At 33.7% G+C, this 26,401-nt stretch overlaps 1 protein-coding gene and 1 non-coding gene across 2 annotated transcripts; both read right to left on the bottom strand.

The window, feature by feature from the left end:
• Positions 1 to 2,951: 2,951 nt before the first annotated feature.
• On the bottom strand, positions 2,952 to 26,028 carry LOC110672280 (probable LRR receptor-like serine/threonine-protein kinase At3g47570). The gene is made up of 3 exons (XM_058150619.1): positions 25,785 to 26,028; positions 3,648 to 6,248; positions 2,952 to 3,517 (listed from the first exon to the last, which is right to left on the bottom strand). The coding sequence occupies exons 1-3, from the start codon at positions 26,026 to 26,028 to the stop codon at positions 2,952 to 2,954; spliced, it is 3,411 nt and encodes a 1,136-aa protein (XP_058006602.1).
• LOC131182715 (small nucleolar RNA R71) lies at positions 19,458 to 19,564 on the bottom strand. Its single transcript, XR_009150976.1, has one exon. It is a non-coding gene; the product is annotated as a small nucleolar RNA R71 (small nucleolar RNA).
• Positions 26,029 to 26,401: the final 373 nt, after the last annotated feature.

Genomic DNA, 26,401 nt, shown 5'->3' with positions numbered 1-26,401 from the left:
AGAAATATTGAGAGATATTTTACAGAAATGTGTTTTAAATTTTATAACTTATTTATAATTTTTTATTCATTTTAATTTATTAAAATTCAAATCATACTAAAAAAAACACTAATATGTAAAATTATAAAAAAAATAATTTATTTTATTTTTCAATATATATATATATATATATATATATATATATTATAATAATATCAAAAGTGAGTATTTAATGTAGTGGTAAACTTTGTGCTATAATTTTTTTGAAGGTTAAGGTTTAATTTAATAACTAAATGGGTTTAGGTAATGAATATCCGAGATGTTAAGCTTGAACTAAACTGATTTGAGTATTGAAGATCCAAAGCGTTGAATTAAACTCATAATGGGTATAATACAAAATTAAGTAGGAGTGATGATATTACTCTAAAATATCTATATAAAATAAGTGTACCAAGTAATGACTATCAACATAATCTTTTTCTACATTATCATTAGACTATTAACGTGTTGATAACGTATCTATCTAAATATTAATAATTGTCGACACTTTAATTAATCACCGTATATATCTATATAAATTAAAATTTTAATCTATAGTATATAACAAAGTAAGGTCGGTCATGTTGCAGACCTCATAATATAATTTGAGCATTGAATTGGACTAAATTTTTTATTGAACTAGGCAAAAGAAGTTTGATTGATGAAAATCTTGATTTAGTTGAATTTTTTTTTATTAATTCGTGTGGTTCATCAATAAAGCAATTATTAAATTGATACATAATTTAAATTGATAATTGTTAAAAATGTCAATATAAATCTGAATTTTCAATTATTAAAATAAATAAGTTTATTATTAATTAAATTAAAAACAGATGTTATTTAATTATGAATTTTAATTTATAATAGAAATAATTTTTATAAAATATAAATTTTAGTTATTTCATAAATATAATATTATTTTATGTATTAGTTATAATTATCAAAATACAAAAACTAATATTTAAAATTTATTATATAAAAATTTGGCTTCCTTCAGAGGAGTTGCAAGCTAATGCCCCCAGCCTTCTGGTGAGGTTTCTTGTTCAAGAATTGAATGGGACTCATGTCAAAAGTTATTCACTATTATTTTCTATTAATTCTATTTTTATAAATATTGATAACTAATTCTGTATTTAATTATTGATATAAAGAAATTAATTTAATAATTTACTTTTTGGGTGTAAAAAAATTATCTTTTATATTTTTTAGGGACATGTTTTACATAATTTATATTGTTTCAATTTATCTTGGTTTTTTATTATATAGAATATATGTAATAAATAAAGAATTAAGAGTAGATTCATAAATCATATATATTATTAAAATATATAGAGATTATATATATATATATATATATTTACATTCTCAATCTAAAATTGATAGCACATAAATAAATAGTTATATTTTATAACCTTCAATAATTTATAATTGATATCTTAATTTTTTATATAATATATATTCTTTAGAAAATAAGGAAATAAAATTTGAAAATATTTTTATCCCTTCTTAATTGTCTTTGTATATAATCTAAATAAAATTATAATTTCAATTTTTATGTTAATATTTAAAAAATTAAATAAATCCTTATTTATAAATCTTGTCATTTTTAATGAATTTAAAATAATCTAAGTGAATTTCATCATTAATTTTTAATTAGGAAGGGAAGATCACGAATAAATATTCTTTTGAAAGATTTGATGGTAACATTCCACTAAAGAAAAAGAAATATTAAAGCTACGCGTCATCTCGGCTTGTACATTATTTGAATTTATAATATATATATATTTTTTTTTCAAAAGAAACCAAAATAGTTTGTTGGCGAGTAGACCTAGCGACGGTCTGATTTCAAATTGAAATCGATGATTGGAGGCTATTGACATTTAACTTAGAATCGAAACCTCCTTTTTTTTTTCTTTTTTTTTTTCTGTTTGAGCAGATTTAAAAATAATTTTGATTTCAATTATGTATGGTTATGACTCCGGTCGGTCTCCAATTCAATATGGTTCAACCGGGTTTTGGTCCAATTTTAGTTCATACATCTATTTTTTTAAATGTAACACAATGTTAATGTTTAAGACATTATTAGAAAAAAAAAGGATAATTATTGAAACTTATAATATAAATACAAAATAATAAATTACAACACAAAAAAAAAATAAATTAGCAATGATTAAATATTAAAAATTGGTGGAAAAAAATAAGAGAAAATTATGATAATAATATCAATTATGCCATAATATTGTGTTTTTATTGTGCTAATAATCAAATCAATTAACAAAAAATTATTAAAATTTAAATTTTATTCTTTTATTTGAAAAAAATATTTTTTTTTTAGTTACATGAATGAAATAAATTATATGGCAAATTAGTCTTATATCATAAACTAATAAATGATTAAAACACTATTTATCAAAATAGAAAATATAATAAATAGGAAATCGTATTTATAAAAAATAATATATATAAAACTTAATAATTGAGTTTATTGAATTTATTAATACTTGTGGAATTTAAAAATAAAAAAAATAAAAATTGAGTTTTTTTTTATAATGAATAAATTTAGACATTATTTACTTAATTATAATATAAAAAAAAATAAAGAGACACAATATAAAATTAATAAGTCGTATTTTATTTGTTGGACTTGGATAAAGGTATGAAATGAATACATCATTTTGATGTAGTCCATACTAAATGGTCTTGTTTGGTCCATATCGTAAAGGACTGCAGCCCCAAAAGCTTCGTTAAATAAAATTTTTATTAATTGATATAAAGATTTCATTTTCTAATTTTGATTTAATCGCAAAAATATTATAAACGTTTGACTACATGTAGATTCATGGTAAGGGAAGAACAGAGACCAAAAGCTTCCTGAAATGTGTGCATATTGATTGCCATTGATGAACAGACACTTGGAATCTGAGTCCTGTTATTTATGCTTTGTAGATCAACAAACACTTCGCAATTGCATCCAAGTCATCAACTTTGTGCACCTGTGGCAAACAATAATCAGATTTCTGTATGATCATTGCCTGCCAATAGAAATTAAGTTGATATAGGGAAGTAAGTTGGTTTTGTTTACCTGTCAATAGAAATGCACTTGCTGCTTCCCTCTCCCGAGGTAATTCAGCCCCAAGAAGTGTGTTTTTGACATGAGAGAGTTGAGCAACAATATCACCGATATTCATGCGCTCTTGTGGTGATTCAGCAGAACATGAGATTCCAATTTCAAATATTGAAATCGAACACTCGATCAATAAATCATTTCTTCTGTTTCTGAAGTTGTGGTTATGGTTTGCATCGAGTTGTGCTTGAAAAAGGTTGGGATCTATAATCTCTATCACTTGTGCTGGCAATGCTTTCTTAACAAAATTGTGAAGGCTCAGATTCTCCTTGAACATGTTGTTAGTGGGCCTCTTTCCTGTGAACATCTCCAACAAGAGTATGCCAAAGCTAAATATATCACCAGATGTTGATATTTCGCTTCCCACTCCATACTCTAGAATACATATGTCATAGTTAATAGAATTTAAGGAAAAAAAATATGAAATATAATTAATTTTCTAGCTAGCTGCCAGTACTAGAAAAATATCAATGTAAAACCATTAGGTCATGATAGGTCCAATTACCTGGAGGACAGTAACCAATGGTTCCTCTTAGTCCAATTGAGCTAGATTGATTTGTAGAATTGCCAAGCAACTCATTAAAGAGGAACTTTACTAATCCAAAATCACTTATATGTCCAGTCATTTCTTCATCGAGAAGGACATTGCTCGGTTTCAGATCACAATGAACAATTGGTGTTTCACAATGGAGCTGAAGATACTCTAATGCACAAGCAACATCAATGGCTATGTTCAGCCTTTGTAGAATATTTAAAGTCCTTGATACTTCATTTGATCCAAGAGTTGGATGCAGCCAACCATCTAAGCTTCCGTTAATCATGAACTCATAAACCAAAGCTTTGAAATCATCACCTTGATAATTAACACCTGAGCATGCTGTGAGTATTTTGACAAGATTTCGATGTCGAATGTTTCTTAAGGCCTCACATTCAGCCATAAAGCTTTTTAAAGCTCCTCGATGCATAAGGTTAAGCACCTTCACCGCAATAACCATTCCCTCTTGTTCAAGAGTCCCCTTAAATACAGATCCAAAGTTACCTATACCAATCAAATTATCGGAAGAGAATCCATTTGTGGCTTTAAGGAGCTTTCGATAAGATAATTTCAATAGTGCATTCCCGAAAGTTATTGATGTAGATTCTCCTTTTCTCCTCCTTGAAAGATAAAGAAATAAACAAATAAGCGCAAGGATTGCACCTACAAGCACAGAAACAACGCTGATTATTTTTTTCAATCTTACAGTCAATCTGCCCTTTTGTTGTTCAATCTTGCAAGCAGGTAACCCAAAATCAGGAATGCCACCACAAAGATTTTTGTTTCCTGCCACTGACGTTGCATTTCCATCTTTGAAAATGCCTTCTATTGGTACCATACCTTCAAAATCATTATAGGACAGATCCAAATACTCCAATGAGTTAAATTCCTTTAAGAACTCTGGAATCTTGCCTGAAAAATTGTTCCGAGAAAGATTCAATTCTCGAATCCCTCTTAATGCGCTTAAAGAGGAAGGAATGGTCCCCTGGAAGTAATTCCCACCCATGTAGAGGAATTCTAGCCTTGTGCAACTGCCAAGACTACTAGGAATATTTCCTGATAACTTATTCTCATCAAGGGCTAGGATTCCCAGATTTTTCAAATTTCCTACTTCCATTGGAAGGGAACCTGACAAATGGTTTCTAGATAAGTTGAGAAAAGTTGATAAGGAGGAAAGTTGAGTAATTTCTGGAGGTATGGGACCAGTAAGGTTGTTTACAGAAAGATCTAATGTGAGCAAGTTTTTGCAATTTCCTAAACTCGAAGGGATCAGGCCTTGAAGATTATTTACAGCTAAATCAATTGAAAGGAGATTTGTCAAGTTCCCTAAAGAGGATGGAATAGATCCCAAGAAATTGTTATTGCCAAGAAAAAGTTCTACAAGATTTTCAAGCTTGCCTATGCTAGAAGGAATAGTGCCTGACAATCTATTATCTTCTGCATATAAACCTTTCAAGCCAACAAGAAACTCGATTCCAATTGGGATGTTTCCAAAAAACTGATTGTTATTTATATCAATCCTCTCAAGCTTCTTTGAAAAGTTGCCTATGTATTCTGGCAGCTTGCCTTCAAAGCTATTGTTGGCTATGTTGAGATATATTAAAGTGGTGGCATTAGTCAAACCGGAAAGAAAATTCAAGTCACCAACTTTCCCACTTCCAAAATGGTTGTCAGCAATGTTTAATCGCCAAAGCCTATGCAATTTCTCAAGAGAAGGCACTCTTCCGATAAGATTGTTTGACGCCAGTTGAAGGACTCGTAGAATTGTGGCGTTACAAATCGAAGTTGGAATGGTTCCATTGAATTGGTTGTAAGAAATTGAAAAGAAATTGAGATTTGGATGAGAGATGCCTAAATCCAAGGGAAGATTGCCTTGTAAGTGGTTGAACCCCAAGTCTATATTATCAAGCAAAGAGAGATTGAAGATTGAAGGAGGGAAGGTACCAGAAAGCTGGTTGTCAGATAAGGATAGAAACCTTAAATTCATCAATTGGCCTAGAGTACGAGGGACCAACCCATGAAAATTATTTCTATATGCATAGAGTCTCTCAAGAGATGACAGATTCCCAAAAGATGGAGGGATAGTTCCTGTCAGATTATTGATGGCTATTGAGAGGAAATAGAGCTTGGGTAAGGAACTTATCCCCGCAGGAATTGTCCCAACCAATTCATTGTCGTCTAAGAAAATTAAAATAAGATTAGAGCAACCACTTAAGTTGGCAGGAATTTGCCCACTAAGCGAATTGTTATGAATGACTAACCTTTGCAGCCTTCGCAAATTGCCAATCTGAGAAGGGATTTCATGGCTGAAGCTATTGTTTGGAAGGTAAAGCTTCCTTAAAAAGCTCAAATTGCCTACATGTGGTGATATGGAACCTGAAAGTTGGAGGGATGGTAAGTCTAACACTGTGACCCTCTGGTGTCTACGTCCACATGTGACACCATACCACTGGCAGAAGTGAAGAGTGTCATTCCATGATCTCATGATACCAAGAGGGTCACGGGTTATTTTAGCCTTGAATTCTAACAAAGCAATTCGATCTGTCTCATTATTCCTGAGGATGGCAAATGCTGGCAAGTTCAAGAAGAAGAAATGAATAATAGAAAAAAGGCAGAAGGATAAACTCCGGTATGAAAGCCCCATACATGCAGCGGTTTGAGAGAATAATTTCTGAGGGTAGTTTAGGACTACTGGATAATGGCTATTGGCTGTAAGGAGGGGAAAATTTTTTGAGAAGTTGGTAGTTCAGTTCATCAAGTGCAAGCATATTTATAGAGGCAATAACATGAATTCATCAATTAACCATTATAATTATCTAAAAGTTATATGGTACTTATTCTTTTTTTATGACTTTATCAATTAGCTATTATAATTGGATATTTAATTTGAATAACTAATGGGCTTATATTTAATGGTACTACTACTATTATTATTATTTAAAATTAAAAAGTATACACATAGTGAAAATATAGTTATTCTGTTTACACTAGACTTGACAGTTGGTTCGGTTCCAACTAGCTCCAATGCAAGGTTTAGGGTATTCCAAACCACATGGTCCCTTCGATTTCGATTTTGATTTAAGTTCCGATTCAACCCTAATTTTATTTAATGTAATGGTTAATTTTTTTTTTCTAAATGTTTTAAAAGAAATTGTTTTAACTCTAAATAGGACTAGATGGTTTTCCTACAATTCAAAAAATAAAGAAAATGGTAAATTTAAGTCGATTGCAATTTTAAATTAATTAAATCGATTCAATTTTAGTTTAATTCTAAGTTGGAACTAGGCCGTGGGGTTTGAAGCCATACCGAAATTGAAAAAAAACATTATTGTAAGAGTCAAACTATACTGAACCAAATAAAAATTTACTGTTTTGATTTGATTTTAGCTCTTTATCAAAAATCGAACCAAAATCAAATCGATAAATCTATTTCATACCTATTTTTTTATATATATCTTTAGGTATATTTTATAATTTCAATAAAATTTATATTTATATGTAATTAATATTTTATATATATATGAAATTTAATTTATCTTTAATAATTATAAGTTTATATAATTTTATATTATCTTTTATTTTTCTAACTTTTAAAAATAATTTTAGTCTTAAGTATATTAAAGCATCTTATAATCCTTATTATTATTTTCATATTAGAAATTTAAAATTGTGTTTTCTATTTTAAAATAAACATAAGAATGTTTTAGTTTTAAGCGTAAAAAGCGAGATTTGAAATGAAATTATAATCTAAATGAAATCAATATTAAAATTAGAATCGTACCAAAATTGTTTTGAATCGAAATGGAACCAAAACTGAAGTTTGATTCTAAGTTTGATTCCTAAAATCATAGAGTCAAAGGTTTGATTTCAATTTCAGTTCAATTTTAACTAGAATTGTACTTGAACCAGAATCGAACTGAAGACCCCTACTAAGTATAACAAGCGAGAAGCATATATATATATATATTTGCACTGTGAGTTAAAATTGCATCATTTTAAACTATAAATTGATTCAAATTACACATTAAATCACTATTAAAAAAATTTAAGTTAAATTTAAATTATTTGAAATATATTTTATGCTAACGTGTGTAAAACTACTAGTGGAATTTGTTCAACCAATGACCGAGAAAAATAAAAATAGAAAGCTAAGAATTAAAAATAATAAATCCGTCAAGGTCTTAGAGCAATTGGTCCAAGTAAATATTTCTTCTCGACTTGTATTTGGGTAAGAGTTCTTTGAAAACCAGGCAAAACGATGATCATTATGGTCGAATCTTCTCCATAGCAACAGTTGAAAATATTTTCTTTGAGTACTTTCGATATTTAAAAAAAAAAATAGAGACTTTCTTCGATGCTGCTAACCTATAAAATAAGGGATGAGGACCAAATTAAACCCCACGGTTGATCATAATTAATATTTAATTAGAAAGTGAAGATCACGTTTACATCTTTTTGATACTAATCTTCCATTAATTTCCTTTATTGATTAGGCTTTTGCAAGGAAACAAGATGGTGGGCCAGGGCTTGTGCTTCCTTTTTCTAAAGCTTTCCATTATAAAACTAAAAAAAAAAATAATATGTTGGACAAATGGCCTGGAAGGTGGAAATTTACGAAGTAGGATTTTAATCAAAGCAAGTATTGTCCTCACTCTGGAGAAATGACTCAACCTAACCTATTTGAATTAGGTCTATGAACTTAAATTTTATTTGAAAAAAATAAATAAAATAACCCTTTAAAGATTGATTTGGATAATAAGAGAGATCTATTAAGTATGAGAATCTTGAAGTTCGAATATCACAACTGGCCTCTTGAAGAAAGGTGTTAGTTTTATTAAATACCTTATCTCATAGTGGAGATGGGCCTTCGCCTGAAAGTGAAGTTGGGGAGCTTGCCCTTCTTCCTTACTCTAGCCCAATTCAATATCCCACAATCCAAGACAGTTTGGTCAACCTTACTAGCCCTATGACCAGCCCATTGCAATCAAACCCAGCTGCAAAGAGTTAAAATTCACCAGGATACTTGTGATTTGGGTTGTGCCTCAAGCATTGTTTTCAAGGTTGGGTTTGCTTTTGCGGAAATTTTGTCTTTATCTTGTGGGTGATAGTCTGCAGAGCCGATACTGTTTTTGTTTTGATCCAGATGCCGTTAGCTGGGCAAACCATTGCCGAGGTGGTCATTACGCCTGTTGCTTACCCGCATTTGTTCATTTTGATTCTTGTAGTCTGAATTTTGCGCAATGTTTCTTTGCTTTGCTGATCAAGAGCGCTTATTCTTTTTTCTTATCTTGCCCCTTTTGACATGCTGCTTCTACGCTTAGATCTACATCTACGAGGAAAGAGTTTCTTATTGCTGGAAATGAGCCGGAGGCCGGCGAACACTAGCAAACCACAATATTTAGGAATTTTTCAAAGATAGCTAAACCTTTATCAAATTTAATAAGTCAAGATGTGCCTTTTTATATTTGACCAAGAGTGTCTTGATGCTTTCTATAGGTTAAAGAAAGCATTGACTTTTACACCAATAATGCAATCAACTGATTAGAATATACCCTTTGAAATCATGTGCGATACTAGTGATTATGTTATTAGAGCAGTTTTAGGTCAGAGAAAAGATAAGAAGGCTTATACTATCTACTATACAAGTAGAACATTGGATAAAGCTCAAATTAATTATGCAACTACTAAAAAGGAGTTCTTAGCAGTTGTCTTTATACTTGAAATATTCAAATCATATGTGATTGATTTGTGTTTTCAGATCATGTAGCAATTAGATATTTTCTCCACAAAAAGGAAGCCAAACCTTGACTAATTAGATGGATTTTGCTATTGCAAGAATTTAATCTAGAAATTAGAGATAAAAAACGAGCAAAGAATGTGGTTATGGATAATTTGAGTAGATTGAAAGTTGACAATTAGAAGTTGGATGTAGTCCTCATTAATGAATTTTTCTTGGATGAAGTACTCTTCTCTATCATTGATAAGTTGCCATAGTATGTTGATCTGGTAAATTATCTGTCTTGTAGAGTATTGCCTCCTGAAATAAATTGGCAATAAAAGAAAAGATTTTTGCATGAGGTTGTTCTATACATGGGATGAACCCTTACTTTTTAGAAGGTGTAGTGATGGGCTAATAATAAAATGTATTCCTGATGAAGGGATTGAAAGTGTTATGCATCATTGGCATGCATCTAATTATAGGGGACATTTTGGAGTTTCAAAGACAGCTAGTAAGGTTTTACAAGCTGGTTTCTTTTGGCCCAATCTATTCAAGGATGTGAGAACATTCGAGCTAAAGTGTGATAAATGCCAAAGAAGTGGAAATTTGTCAAAGAGAGATGAAATGCCCCAACATAGTATCCTTGAGGTGGAATTATTTGATGTATGGGGAATTGATTTTATGGGACCATTTCCACCTTCCTATGGCAATAGGTACATATTAGTTGGAGTTGATTATGTATCAAAATAGGTAAAAACTATTGCAACTCCAACTAATGATGCAAAAGTTGTTGTCAAAATTTTAAAGAAATTTGTTTTGAGCATATTTGAAGTTCCTAGGGCTATCATTAGTGATGGGGGTACTCATTTTTGCAATAGGCAATTTGAGACCTTGATGAGGAAGTATGGTGTGGTACACAAAGTAGCTACACCATATTAACCCCAAACATCTAGATAGGTTGAGATGTCTAATAGGGAACTTAAGCACATCCCAGAGAAAGCAGTCAACAATTCTAGGAAGGATTGGTCCATTAAATTGGATGATACTTTATGGGTATATAAAATTACCTACAAGACTCCTATAGACACTACATCTTTTAGGTTGGTGTATGGTAAGTCTTGTTATTTACTTGTAGAGCTAGAGCACAAAGCTTACTGGGCCATTCATACCTTGAATTTTGATATCAAACAAGCTGGTGGGAAAAGGTTACTGCAACTTAATGAACTTGATGAGCTGAGAATGGATGCCTATGAAAATGTTCGTATTTACAAAAAAAGAACTAAAGCTTGGCATGATAGGCAACTTAAAAGCAAAGAATTCAAAGAAGGTGACTTAGTTTTACTATTTAATTTTAGGTTGAAATTGTTTCCTGGGAAACTCAAATCAAGATGGACTGGTCCTTATAGAGTTTTTAAAATTTTACCATACGGAGCAATTGCAATTTGGAGTAAAAATCTAGGAGTTTCAAAGTTAATGGGAATAGATTGAAGCATTATATTATAGGAGAACCAATTGAGGGAGCAAGCTTTTGCAAACTCTCTGATCCTACACCTTCTTCTCAATAAAAATGAATCAAAGGTTGAGCTAATGACTATAAACTGGCGCTTTCAGGAGGCACCCCAAGTCCTTTATCTTAGCTTTACTTCCATTCTTTTAATTTGGTTTATTTTATTTTGATCAGTTTTATTTTGTTTTAGTTTATCCCTAGCTCAAATTGTTGATATTGTTTAATTTTTTTTTTCTTTATCTTTTGTAAATACATTTTGAAAAAGAAAGAAGATGTTGCACTATTAGGGAGTGTTTCTTACTTGTTATTTTTATTATTCAATTTCCCAAGGCTGATTTGTCTTCATTTCTTTATATGTAGATTTTGTTGTTCTGATATCTTGTGCAATAGACTTTTCAGCTTTTGTGTAGCAAAAAAAAAAGGAAATTTACTGTCAGCATAGTTATCATCTAAGAAATAGTTGAGGTTTGGTATTCTAACTCCTAATTTGCCTTTCTAATGTGATTTTGTGCTCATCGTCCAATTTATGAGGTTTGGAGACTAATTTTGTCTAACAACAAGAATTTAAATTTGTTTTGTTGAGGTTGGTTTGAGAATTAATACAACAATCTGGTGTGCTTGGTTGTATTTTGGTGTAGTTTTGAGTTTTGGCATATTTAATTTTAAGTAATAGTGCATTAGGACAAGTTTTGCAGTCTTGAGGTGTTGAAATTAAAAATTTGCGGATTAATTGAAGTTTTTACTATTCACATGAGCTGATATGCATGAATTGCTGTTCATTATGTTCTTAATTCGGTGAATCTATGTTTTGGTGAATTTATATAACTTTGGGTGTTAATTTGGATGCAAATGAGTTTGTTCAATTGATCTTTTTCATGAAAATTTTAGTTTTGAAGTCAAAATTATTTTTTAGATTACATTCTAGGTGTTTCAACTCTGTTTTTGCATGTTTTTATAATTTTGAAAAAAAAATACATAGCTTGTTGCGTAGGCCATATGCAGCTTCACGTTGCTCCATCAATAATTTTATTTGCATTAGCCAAAATATGCATGGCCTGTTGCATAGCCTATGCACTTTCACGCTGGAATTTGAAAGCTTTGCATTTCTTCTTGCCAAAACATGCATAAACTACTGCATAACCTATGCATCTTCACACTAGGATTTCAAATGTTGCATTTTTCTTTGCCGAGATGTGTATAATATCTTGCATAGGCTATGCAGCTTCACGCCTCTATCTATGCACCTTCTCGCATGCCCTATGCACTTTTGCCAAAACTACCCTAACCCACTTTCTCTCTTTTTTTTAGGCTGACGCTCACCACTTGTCCATTTCTCCCTCTTTTCTTGCTATTTTCTTTTCTTCTCTTTATCTTTTTGCCGAGACACCATCTTTAAATCCCATTTCCTTTTCTTTTTTGCTTTTTTTTTCTTTTCTAAACAACCTTTTTTTTTCCATTTTCATGACTTCACCAGCTCCACCTTCACCCCAAGGGTCATCATTGTGCATTGAACCTCTCATAATCTAGTTTCCCGACCCTTAATTACCTCCACCACAAGCTTCACCTCCCTCTACCGATAAAAGGAGGAGTTTTAATAGCACCAAACCTGCTTCCTCTTCCCCACCACTTGTAAAACACAAACATCCATCTCAAGAAACCCCAATTTCTAGACCATCACCCAAAAATCCTAAAGTGGCATCCACTACAATATCAAAAGCTTTAGGCACTCCAGCAGTAGCACCTACATTTCAGTCCCTCACCTCAGGCAAGTGCAAAGCATCTATAACCTAACCTATCCCTAAATAGGTATCACCTAAATTGCCTTAGCCATTAGTTAATGATGAACATAAGGCTACTTTTAAGAGGTTGAAAGATAGGGAAATAATAGCCACTAAGCATATTTCAGAGGATGTTTTGAAATCTCTTGGGTTATTTGATGATGTGTTTACTTACTTAGAAGGCTTAGGTTGGGTAGAGTTTGTTAGGAAGTAAGAGATTGTTTATCTAGTGCTTATTTTAGAGTTTATATCTTCATTCTTTGCTGAGCTGAAAATACATGAAAAGTCATTTAAACTTGTAATGAAATTTAGATGCTTAGGGTAAGATAGGAAGCTATCTTTTGATGAATCTCATGAGCAGTTTGGATTTGATATGAATGGATTGTTTTAAATGCCCTATAAAAATACCACTGTATTGGATAACAATGTTTGGGATGAAAATCAATACTAGAAACTATTTCCAATGATTAACATAAATTCTTTGCTGGTAGACCTAAGGCCTCTTAGATTAAAGACCCAGCTCTTAGATTTGTTCATAGATTGTTAGCCACCATTATTCTTGGGAGGGTTCTAACACTAGTACTCTTGGTAATACTTATATTTTTATTCTTTAGTGTGCTATAAACAAGTTTAAGGCTGCTCTCAGATCTTTTATGAGCATGTTTTGCATACAGCTAGTAAATCTTCTGGTGATATAGTTCTAGGTGGGCTTATTAACACTATAATAAAACATTTTGGTTTCAACCTAGCAGTGTATAACATCCTTTCCATTCAGGATACACTCTCTTTTGATATAGTGTTTTTATCTAAAATTGGAATTGGAGCACCTATGTCTTTAGCATTTTCACCACCACAACCATTTGCCCAAACTGCCCAGACAGCAGCACTAGAACCTGCATAGCCAGAATCTACAGCTGGACCTTCTTCCTCTATTGATCTTCCACTGTTTAACACTACAGCTTTATTCACTTTACTTGGACAGATTGAGTGATGACATTTACACTATGGATAGGAAGTTAAAAGCAAGACTTTATAATCTGAAGGATCATAATGACCATCTCTTTGATCTCATCCTGGAAGCTAGAGAAAAGCAAGATAAATTAGAAGTGATGCTGAAGCAAATTATGACCTTCTTAGGTATGCCACCATCACCTCTATCATAACCAGTGCAGTAGCCACCAAAGCAATTGTAACACCCTAGGCAAATCCCACATCGACAAATCCCACTAGTGATATTGTCCGCTCTGGGCTGAAGCCCTCACGGTTTTAAAACGCGTCACTAGGGGTTAGGAACCTCCATCTTATGAACCCAGCATCTCTCCCGTGTTTTGTCGATGTGGGATTTGCCTAGGGTGTTACAATCCACCCCCCTTATGGGACTCAGCGTCCTCTCTGAGGTTTGCCCCACCATCATTCAAGGTTGCACGTGGAGCAGCTCTGATACCACAAATGTAATGGCCCGGCCCACTAGTGATATTGTCCGCTCTGGGCTGAAGCCCTCACGGTTTTAAAACGCGTCACTAGGGGTTAGGAACCTCCATCTTATGAACCCAGCATCTCTCCCGTGTTTTGTCGATGTGGGATTTGCCTAGGGTGTTACAGCAGGAGCAGAAGCCAGGATCCAGTTTAATGGCTAACCCTTCTGACAAGGGCAAAACCATAGACATAGACTGACTTATGTTTAGCTTTTGATAATCTCCAGTAGTTCTTCCTTTTTCTACAGCACTTTATATTTTTGCAATTCTTGGAAAAAAATTCAATTTTGTTTGTTTGAATTTCTACTTTTTGAGATACATTTTCATGGATATTGATTTTGGTTTTTGAATGCTTATATATATACTTTCAATCTCCAATTATGCCTAACTGTGTATATCTCTTCCTTATAAAGTTATTTTCAATTGTTTCCAGCAAAGAATTGTTGTAGGTTTTTGGTTACTACATAGGCTATGCAGTTGCCTATGCAACTAGTTTAGCAGAAAATAAATCTTGCATAGCTTATACAGACTGCTTATGCAACATCAATTCGTTTATCATACTATGTTGCTAAGTATATTATGCCCTGCTTTTTTTCTTCAGTTTGTCTATCTCTCCTATTCCAAGTAAATTTTCGCCATCTCATTTTCACTTTCATCTATTTTAAATTGTGCTTTGTTGTTTATCCGAAGCTTTTGAAATTCTTTGTGCACTACTTTAGACATTGAGGACAATGTACAATTTTGAGTTTGGGGATGTGTATAAATTTTGATTTTTGCAAAAACCTTTTCACATTTTAGTATAGATGCATTACATTTCATTTCATTTATGTACTTACATTGTAAGTATATTACACTCACATACATACATAATACATCATATAAAAATTATATCATATAGATACTACATATAGGTTTCTTTTATTACTTAATGCATCTCATTTTCAAAATCATGCATTCATGAAATAAATTTTTGCGAAGTCCTTTGAGTAATGAGAGTTGCTTAGTAAAGTGATTTAGCTTACCTATAATTGGATTTGATGATTAAAAGATCCTAAGAGGTGCAAAGTTTTGAAGTGTTTACCTTTGCTCATATCTTCTTAGCCAAAAAGTCACCCAACTATTTATTTAGAGATTGGAGTATTTAGTGAGAGCAATAGGATAAAAGGTAGTTAAGTAATGTCTCACCAATCCTAGAATAAACTTTCTAAACCTTTCAAAGTGAAATATCAGCTTATACTTGAAAAGAGAGATGATTAGGCATTCTTTCACTTAAACCTTCTCATTTAAAACCTTTGGCATTGTCTCCTCATTAAAATTAACCCTTGCAATCCCCTATGAGCCTACATTATTCCTAATTTTTCTTGAAACCTTTATTACTACCTAGCCAATGAACCAAACACTCCTACCCTTTTCATGAGAATAATTATTCATGAAATTTGGTATAAAAAAAGGATAAAAATAATAAAAAAAAATAAAAGGGAGAAGAAATGCTTATCATGTTGTGAAAGTGCAAGTATATATGTGCCTTTCATTATTGTCATTCAAAGTGAAAGAAATTCACTCAAAGTAATTGAAGAAAATAAGTTTAGGGGTGGTATTTTCAGGGATAATCATGAAGAAAAGATATAAGATACAAACTTAAAGTATCAAAGTAGCCCCTTCATTTTGTATATTTTGTAAAATATGATAGCACTTGAATATTTTCAGTGTGTGTTTCTTTCTCTTGTTATGTTAAAAAAAAGTGTACCTTATATCTTCAAGGTTAAAAAATATTCTGATGCTTTGAATCCCTTTTACCCCTTTTCTTTTTAGCTTCATTTTGAACCCTCCAGCCTCATTACATCCCCAAAAGTCCTTTGATCTCTTGATTATACTTACTACATTAGTGGAGATAGGGATGGGAAGTTTGCTTATGGGATTGAGAATTTATTCATCCATTCATCAAGTTTCATCATTTTATATAGAGGCACTTTGGTTATTGATTGTTCTAGAGTTCTTTTTGAGCATGACTTTCTCTTTTGATTGATTAGTTTGGAAATTTTTGAATAATTAATTGACTTGAGCTAAGCGATGAAAGCATGAGTAAGCATTAGATTCTTTGTATCTTGAAGGATGGGTATATGGATTGTTGGTATAGCTAGAGGTGAGTTAGATTGCTCTAATAGGTGATTATCATAACTCTATGCACAAGGCACACCAAAATTGCATTATATTTTAAGGTTTTCTTGAGGACAAGTAAAGATTCGAGTTTGGGATACATACATTTCATGTAGTTATTTAGGTTAAATTTCATAGTTATTTTATCAATTTATTAGTTATTTTTAGTTAATTTCATTAGTTATTTAGTTAATTTTTTATAATTGTTAATTTTGGATTAATTTGTAATTTTGTTTTTGTTTTGTAGATAAAATGGTGCTTTTGAGAGATTAAAAGGTAATTATGTAAGTGAAGAGTAAAATCCAAGTCCAAAAGTGCCAAAAATAAAGCCTAAAAATTGAAGATTTTGAAGGCTATCGAAAGTAGCATAAGAAGCTACATAGCTTATGCAACTTGTGTCCAGAAAATGAAAGAAATTCTCATGTCAAAAGTTGCATAGGCATAGGCTATGCACCATCTAATGCAAGAGACTAGAAAGATAGTGCAAACCTGCTGAAAGATGCATAGCCTCCTGCATAGCTTCTATACCTTCATGAAAGATGAAGTTAATTCTGCCAAAACATGCATAGTCTCATGCATAGGTTATGCATTCGGCTATGCAGCTAATTGGAAAATCTCCCAGGATTGCCAAAATGTGCATAACCTTCTACACAGCCTATGCATCTTCACGAAAATTCTCTGAAGCTTACCAAAGCATGCGTAAGGACTTGCATTGTCTTCACTTATTCTTTATAGCTTTGACTCTATATAAGATGCTGCATAGGCATAGTTTTAGCTATGCATGATGCATACATTTTTCATAGTCATTTAGGTCTAATTTCATAACCATTTTATTTGATTATTAGTCATTTTTAGCTAATTTCATTAGCTAATTAGTTAGTTTTTCATAATTGTCGATTTTGGATTAATTTGTAATTTTTACTTTGTTTTGTAGGAAAAATGGTGTTTTTGAAGGACTGAAGAGAAATTTTGCTATTGAGGAGTGACTTCTACAGCCAAAGATGTCAAAAACAAGTTTTCAAGCTGAAATATGCATTGACCAAATTGTGCATAACTTGCCGCATAAGCTATGCAGATCTGCATAAGGAGAAAAATTACTGTTCCAGAACCAACCGAAATGTGCATAAGGAGACTGCATAACTTATGCACATTCACGCCTCCCTTATGCACTCTCACGGAATTGTGCATAACCTATGCACCAAGTCATGCAGTTTCGCATAAGTGAACCAGAACCAGTGAAAATCGCATAAGGGATCGTGATAACTTATGCAGTCCACTTATGCAGTCCCATAAAGGTTTTATTAATGAGCTGGCAGAAGATTCCCTCAGATAATTCCTCCTAGAAAATACCATTTTAGGGCTCCATGTCAGAAAATGCTATAAATATTCCCATTTTCCCATTTTAGAAAGGGGGGAAAAAGGGAGACAAAGAAAGAAAGGAAAGGAGCAGGAGCAAGGGCAGCTGAAGAGTCACATTCGTTTTTCACACAATTCCCAACTAGATTTGGAGATTTCTTTCTCTTCCTACCTTTTCCTACATTTCTAGTGTTGAGCTTTTTGTTTCTTAGCTTAGATTAGAGCTTTATTTACATTTAAATTCAGAATATCTTGTAGACATTATGGGTAGTGAGTAGTTTTACTTTGATTCTGGAGTAAGGGTTGTAATATTTGAGATATTTTGTGGATTTTGATTGGGTAATCCATATTTTGTGGTCTTAATGAGTTTTATTCATTTCTTGTGTGCTTAATGACATGCTTAATGTAGGATCCCATTAAGTGATGTTCTTAATCCATGGTTGAGGCACCGAAAGGAGAAGGCCTTGTGATAGATAATCAAGGAATTGGACTTAATTAACTTAGATCTAGAAATAGACTAAGGATTAAGAGGATTCACAGATTAATTATAGAACTTAATGGGTCTTAATTAATTCTAACTCCACGAAAGTAGGATTAGTTTGATTAAGGCACTCTTTGTCTCACTCGAAAGGGTATTCAAAGGATTTAAGAATTAATCTCCTTAAAATTCGTAAGTTCCACGAGATTGGATAACCAATTTAAAAATCCCAAAATAGCTCGAATATGAAATCCCGAACTCCGGAATCGCCTTTTTACCATTGTTAATTTTCAATCAAATTTAATTGCTTGCCATTTTAAATATTGCCATATTTCAACTTGCTTATTCCAAATTGATGCAATTTTAGTTTAATTAGTACATTGTTGAATAGATTATTAATTTTGCACATATAGATTTCATACTCCAATACCTATTAATTTGTTACTCTAATTTCAAAAATAGCTCAATTTAGTCAACTTTTTATATCAAAAATTCAATCATTAACACAACTCCTCGTGGGAACGATATCTTTCTGTATTACTTGTACGATCCGTGCACTTGCGGTAGGGACACATCAAGTTTTTGGCGCCGTTGCCGGGGAGTTGTTTGTTTAAGATTGAATTCTTGATTATTTTAGTTATTTTTAGTTTTATTTTTGTTATATTTTCATTTTGTGTTTGTTTGTTCTTTTTCAGGTACTTTTAATTTTTTATGAGAAGAGCTAGAAGCACAAGTGACACATCCTTATTGTTCAACCCTGAAATTGAGAAATTTTGTAAAGCCAACAAGAAAGAAACCAGAAAAAGAAAAGAAGCTTTGAGAGAAACTGAATTAGAAGCAGACATGGCTGATGAGAGAATTAGAATTGGTGTTGGTAATGCTGGAAATGGTCAAAACAATGAAAATGAAGCCCAAGGGGAAGAAGTTGTTAATGCAAACGTGCCTAGGGGAAGTATGATGGATCATGCTTTTCCTCGTTTTGATGACTTGAGAGAAAGCATAGCAAGACCAAGAATTGATGCAAATAGTTACAAGATGGATTTTGGAGTTCTCCAAATGATTCAGAATTCTCAATTCGGAGGACATCCTTCTGAAAATCCACACACACATCTGAAGAAGTTTGCTATGATTTGTGACATGCAAAAACAACCTGGAGTGTCTGATGATGCAGCAAGATTGAAGCTATTCCCATTCTCTTTGAAAGATAGAGCATTGGATTGGCTTGACTCTTACCTCACAACTCCATTACAAATTGGGAGCAACTCACTGATGCATTTTTTGCACAATATTTTCCACCTGGAAAAACTCAAGAATTGAGGAATCAAATGACAGCTTTCAGACCAAGAGAAGATGAAACTCTTTATGAGTCATGGATGAGATGGAAAGAATTAGAGAGATTATGCCCACATCATGCCATTCCAAAATGGATGATAAACCAGAATTTTTATACAAATGTCACTCCTGCAATCAGAGGGATTATTGATGCTCAAACAGGAGGAGAATTTATTATGAAGCATGAAGATGAAGCTTATGAGCTATTGGAGAAAATTGCAAAGAATACTCATCTTTGGAGTAGTCCAAGAGGACTAGCTCCAACTCAAAAAAGGCAAGCTGCTGGAATGTATGATCTTGATCCGTTCAACATGATTAATGCAAAGTTTGATGCACTTACAAATGTTTTGGCTAAGAAGATGGAAGATTTGAGTATGTTGGTTAGTTCATCATCATCATCTGGAAGTTTACAACAAGTGGCTTATGCAGAGGGAACTACCAGCTGTGGAGTAGACTATGGAGAGCAAGCAGCATATGTTGGTAATTATGGAAACAAACAAATGGGGAATCCTTACTCTCAAACCTATAATCCAAATTGGAGGAATCATCCCAACTTTTCATGGGGAAATCAGCAAAGTCAAGTTCCAAATCAGAATTTTCAACCACAACAGCAACAAGGAATTCCATATCAGCAAAATAGGCAACCATTGCCTAATTTTCAGCAAAAAAATATGAATCCTCCACCAAAACAGCAAGAACAAAGTTCCACCACTGAAGCTTTATTACAACAGATTCTTGCTAACTAAAATAAGCATGATGAGGAGATGAGAGAGATGAAAGCAAGGTTAGAACAGATGCAAACACATAACAGAATGCTGGAAAATCAGATTGCACAACAAGCATCTTCCTCAAGTACCAAGTCTTTTGGTAAGCTTCCAAGTCAACCAGAAAACCCAAGAGAGCAGTGTCAAGCTATTACTTTAAGAAGTGGGAAAGTTGTAAATAATGAGAAGAGTGAAAATAATGAGAAGAGAGAAAATGAGAAAGAAACTGATGAGGGTGAAAAATAAGAAAGTGAAAAACAAGTGAGTGCAGAAAAATGTAAAGAGAAAATTGAAGAGAAGGAAGAGAAGTATATACCTCCTAAGCCCTACAAGCCACAGCTTCCCTTTCCACAAAGATTTCACAAAGCCAAGCTTGATAAGCAATTTGGAAAGTTTTTAGAGGTTTTGAAGAAGCTATACATAAATGTGCCTTTTGTTGATGCTCTTTCACAAATGCCCTCTTATGCAAAATTCTTGAAAGAAATTCTCTCAAACAAAAGGAAACTTGAAGACCATGAAACTGTAGCTTTGACAGAAGAATGTAGTGCTATCCTCCAAAGGAAACTTCCTCCAAAGCTTAAGGATCCAGGGAGTTTTTCAATTCCATGTCACATTGGGGAATCATGTTCTACAAAAGCTTTTTGTGATTTAGGGGCTAGTGTTAGCCTTATGCCCCTCTCTATTTATGAGAAGCTCAATATGGGAGATCTAAAACCAACCCACATTTCTCTTCAGTTAGCTGACAGATCAATTAAGTATCCTGAAGGGATTTTGGAGAATGTGCCTCTAAAGGTTGGGAAGTTCTATATACCTGTTGACTTTTTCATCTTGGACATGGAGGAGGATTCTAATATTCCAATTATCTTGGGAAGGCCTTTCCTAGTTACAGCTGGTGCTTTGATTGACGTGAAAGGAGAAAAATTGACTCTTAGAGTTGGTGAAGAGCAATTGGTTTTCAACATTAATAACACTATGAAAAAGCATCATTCTGAAGCTGATACTTGCTTGAGAATTGATATTATTGATGAGCTGGTTGGAGAACATTTCAGAAAGAAATATCCAGAAGATCCACTTGAAAATTGTTTGGTTCATGGAGGAGGCATAGACTATGACAACCCTCACGTGGCTGCATATGCTCAACACTTAGAGGGTAGTCCACCATTTATTTCTGCTCCAGTTTTTCAACTCACACAAAAGGAAAAAGTTGAATCTAAGCAACCATCATTCAAGGAAGAAGATGCACCTAAGGTAGAACTTAAGCAACTTCCTTCTCAGCTCAGGTATGAATTTCTTGGCACTAATAACACTTATCCAGTAATTGTAAATGCAAACTTGAGTACTTTAGAGGCTGATAAGTTGTTAAGAGTGTTGAGGCAATTTAGGAAAGTCTTAGGATATACCATAGATGACATTAAGGGAATAAGCCCACACTTTTGCATGCATAGAATCATTTTGGAAGAAAATTGTAAGCCATCTATTGAACATCAAAGGAGGTTGAACCCAAATATGAAAGAAGTTATTAAAAAGGAAATTTTAAAGTTGCTTGATGCAGGGATCATATACCCTATCTCAGACAGTACTTGGGTAAGCCTAGTACATGTTGTCCCAAAAAAGGGTGGAATGACAGTTGTCAAAAATGAAAATAATGAATTAATTCCCATCAGAACAGTGACTAGTTGGCGAATGTGCATAGATTACAGAAAATTAAATGTTGCCACTAGAAAAGATCATTTTCCACTTCCCTTCATTGATCAAATGTTAGAAAGACTGGCTAGGCATTCTTATTTTTGCTATTTAGATGGATACTCAGGTTTTTTTCAAATCCCTATCCATCCAAATGATCAAGAGAAAACCACATTCACTTGTCCATATGGAACCTTTGCTTATAGAAGGATGCCATTTGGGTTGTGTAATGCACCAGCCACTTTTCAAAGGTGCATGATGGCAATCTTCTCAGATTTCATTGAAGATATAATGGAGGTTTTTATGGATGACTTTTCTGTTTATGGATCTTCATTTGATATATGCTTGGCTAACCTTTCTAAAGTTTTGCAGCGATGTGCAGATACTGACCTTGTGTTAAACTGGGAAAAGTGTCATTTCATGGTTCAGGAAGGGATAGTGCTTGTACATTTGGTATCTAACAGAGGAATAGAGGTTGATAAACCCAAGGTTGAAGTGATAGAGAAGATGGCTCCTCCTACCAATGTCAAGGGAATTCGAAGTTTTCTAGGACATGCCGGGTTCTACAGACGCTTTATCAAGGATTTTTCTAAAATAGCTAAACCTTTGTCTAATTTGTTAAGTAATGACACACCATTTGTATTTGACCAAGAGTGTTTGGATGCCTTTTGCAGGTTGAAGCAAGCTCTTATCACTGCACCGATCATGCAACCACCTGATTGGAGCCTACCTTTTGAAATTATGTGTGATGCTAGCAACTATGCAATTGGAGCTGTTCTTGGTCAAAGAAAGGACAAAAAGGCTTATGCTATTTATTATGCTAGTAGAACACTGGATGAGGCTCAAACAAATTATGCAACAACTGAAAAAGAATTTTTAGCAATTGTCTTTGCATTGGAAAAGTTCAGACCTTACATTATTGACTCAAAGGTGGTTATATTTTCAGATCATGCAGCCATCAGGTATTTACTCCGTAAAAAGGAGGCTAAGCCTAGGCTCATTAGGTGGATTCTGATGCTACAAGAGTTTGACTTGGAGATTAGAGATAAGAAGGGAGCTGAAAATGTAGTTGCTGATAATCTTAGTAGGCTGAAATTGGATGATGAAGAATTGGATGAAATCCCTATTGATGAGTTTTTCTTGGATGAACAACTTTTCTCTCTTGTTGCTAAATTACCTTGGTATGCAGACTTTGTGAATTATCTATCTTGTGGAGTCTTACCTCTAGGAATGACATGGCAACAAAAGAAAAAGTTTTTGCATGAGGTGAAATTTTATAGATGGGATGATCCTTTACTCTTTAGGAGATGCTGTGATGGTCTAATTAGAAGATGTATTCCTGATGAGGAGACACAGAGTATTATGCATCATTGCCATGCTTCTGATTATGGAGGACATTTTGGAATCTCTAAAACAGCTAGTAAAATTTTGCAAGCTGGTTTCTTTTGGCCAAATCTTTTTAAGGATGTGAGGAAATTTGTGTTGGAATGTGATAAATGTCAAAGGAGTGGAAACTTGTCAAAAAGAGATCAAATGCCCCTAAATGGTATTCTTGAAGTAGAATTATTTGATGTCTGGGAAATAGATTTTATGGGGCCATTTCCTCCTTCATTTGGTAATAAATACATTCTAGTTGGAGTTGACTATGTGTCAAAGTGGGTGGAAGCTATTGCAACTCCAACTAATGATGCTAGAGTGGTAGTGAAATTCTTAAAGAAATTTGTCTTGAGTAGATTCGGAGCTCCTAGGGCCATAATTAGTGATGGGGGTTCACATTTTTGTAATAAACAATTTGAGAGCTTAATGAGGAAGTATGGTGTAGTGCACAAGATAGCTACCCCATACCACCCTCAAACTTCAGGACAAGTTGAAATTTCTAACAGAGAGCTCAAGCATATTTTGGAGAAAACAGTGAACAATCCTCGGAAAGATTGGTCTATCAAACTAGATGATGCTTTATGGGCATATAGAACTGCCTACAAAACCCCTATAGGAACTACTCCCTTTAGGTTGGTGTATGGTAAGTCTTGTCATTTACCTGTGGAGCTAGAACATAGAGCATATTGGGCCATTCAGACCTTGAATTTTAATCTTAAGCAAGCTGGTGAGAAAAGACTATTGCAATTTAATGAGCTTGAAGAACTCAGGATGGATGCTTATGAAAGTGCCCGTATTTACAAAGAAAGAACTAAAGTTTGGCATGATAAGCATCTTAGGAAAAAGGAATTCAAAGAAGGTGATTTAGTTTTATTGTTCAACTCAAGATTGAAATTGTTCCCTGGAAAACTTAAGTCAAGGTGGACTGGTCCATATAGAGTTTCTAAGGTTTTCCCTTATGGAGCAATTGAAATTTGGAGTGAAAAATCTGGGAATTTTAAGGTCAATGGGCATAGATTGAAACATTACATAACTGGAGACCCGATAAAGGGAGCAAGCTGTTACAAGCTCTCCAATCCCTCACCTCTTTTTCACTGAAATTCATGAAGAGTCCAGCTAAGGACTATAAATTAGCCCTCTTGGGAGGCATCCCAAGTCCTTTTATTTTGCTTTTGCTGATTTACCTTTATTTTCATTGCTTTAGTTTTTATCTTAAATCTCCCCAAATTCAATTTTTGACATTGTTAAATCTTGTCCCTTGTAGATGTATTTCAATGAAGAAAGGCTGGTGAACTGTTGGGGAAGTGATTCTTAACTTAAAAATTTTGTCCTTCAAATTCTCCCAAAAACTGATTGATTTTTGCTGCATAACCTGTGCAGGAGCTGCAATCTGGTTTATGCAGAGGAAAAATGAAATCTGCAGCAAAAAGGGTGTCTGCAGCAAATTACTTAAGTTCTTGGTGAGGTTGGATGTGTAACTTTTAAGTAAATGTGCTTTTAATGTTAATATGGTGGTAAGTGAGCCATTTTTGCAGTTATGAAATTATTTGGGTTGTGGAATTCAAGGTGGACAATATTGCATTTTTCTTGGCATAACTTGGAGAGTTCATTTCATCATTTGTGGATAGATGCAATCTTATGCAGGTTTTATTGAGTTTTTATTGTGCTAAATGTTGATTTGCAGAATTTGAGTTAAAATGGCATGGGTCACAAATGCCTTTTATGCAGGATCCATCTTCTACAAGCTTGTGTGATGTATTTTTGATGAACTTTGTATATATTGATGTGTTTTTGGTGAAAATTTCTCATGGTTTATGCTTCATGGAATTATATTTCTTCATTCTAGAGTATTTTTCACACTTGTAATTCATGTTCCATTGCAATCTTAATCTTGTTGAATTGTGCATAAGCAACTGCATAGCTTATGCAATCCTGCATAACCACAATTCTTGCCATTTTTCACCCTTATTGCGAGTGCATAAGCAGAGTGCATAGCTTATGCACACCTGCATGACCACCAACCCAAATTCCAAAAGTTGCCGAAGTCTGCATGAGCAGAGTGCATGACCTATGCACTTCTGCATGACCCGATTCTCTGAAAAACCAAATCTGCCGAGAGGTGCATAAGGGGAGTGCATGACTTATGCACTCCCGCATGACTTCACTCCTCAAATTTCAAAAGTTGCCGAGACCTGCATAAGCAGAGTGCATGACCTATGCACTTCTGCATGACATATTTTTCTGAACTTCAAAACAGGGCGAAACTTGCATAAGCTAGTGCATAAGCTATAAACATTCACTTTCCCCTTATGCAGCTTTTACAAAACCCGTTTAAATCAAACTTTTCTTTTCGGCAAATTTTTTCCCACCTTCACCCCGATATCCCTGTTCACTGTTTTTCTTCTCTCACGATCCTCATTCCCAAATAACCCTTCCTCTCCCCTTCTTCTCCACTCACATTTTCACCGTATAAACCCTAACTTCCCCCTGCATTTTCATTTCCGCCCTCATCTTCTCCATCCTCACTATCAGAAACCCATGGAATCACCTCCCCATTCCCCTCAAACTTCCCCTCTCCAGGTGTCGCCATTGTCAACGCTACCTCCACAAGAGACACCCCCACCACCTCCCACAACCACCTATAAGCGGAAAGTTGGGTCGAAATCTGTGCGACCCATGTCCTCTGCACCTCCTCTTTCCAAACGCAAAGAACCACCCACCCCATTGTCGGAACCACCACCCAAAAAGCCAAAAACTCCAGCCTCCACACCCTCTTCCAGCAAAAAGCCAATTTCAGTAGCTTCACAGGTATCAAAGCTACCTTGGCCTCTTCCTGATACAATTCACAAGGCAGCTTTTAAGAGACTCAAGGATAGGAGGGTACAACCCACGAGGTATATTTCTGCCGATTCTCTACAATCTCTTGGTTTATTTGACAATGTAGTTGCATATCTTGATCGTATGGGTTGGATGGAATTTGTGCATAAGCAGGAGATAGTTTACCCAGCCTTAGTATTGGAATTTATTTCCTCATTCTCTGCCAACCTGAAATTGCATGATGTAGATTTTAAGCCAACTATGAAATTTCGATGTTTGGG

The sequence above is a fragment of the Hevea brasiliensis genome, chromosome 8 (genome assembly GCF_030052815.1).
Source record: "Hevea brasiliensis isolate MT/VB/25A 57/8 chromosome 8, ASM3005281v1, whole genome shotgun sequence".
Taxonomy (NCBI): Eukaryota; Viridiplantae; Streptophyta; class Magnoliopsida; order Malpighiales; family Euphorbiaceae; genus Hevea; species Hevea brasiliensis.
The sequence above is the reverse complement of the archived record's forward strand: the minus strand, read 5'-3'. Positions and strand labels throughout refer to the sequence as shown.

Excerpts from the sequence above, each read along its gene's own strand:
- LOC110672280 (XM_058150619.1), bottom strand. The coding sequence starts at position 26,028 with ATGGGGTGGGTGGTTCTTTGCGTTTGGAAAGAGGAGGTGCAGAGGACA. Across the intron at positions 6,249-25,784 it reads AAATGAAAATGCAGGGGGAA|CATTTGCCATCCTCAGGAAT; the intron begins GTTAGGGTTTAT and ends TGAACTTGCCAG. Across the intron at positions 3,518-3,647 it reads CATTGGTTACTGTCCTCCAG|AGTATGGAGTGGGAAGCGAA; the intron begins GTAATTGGACCT and ends TATGTATTCTAG.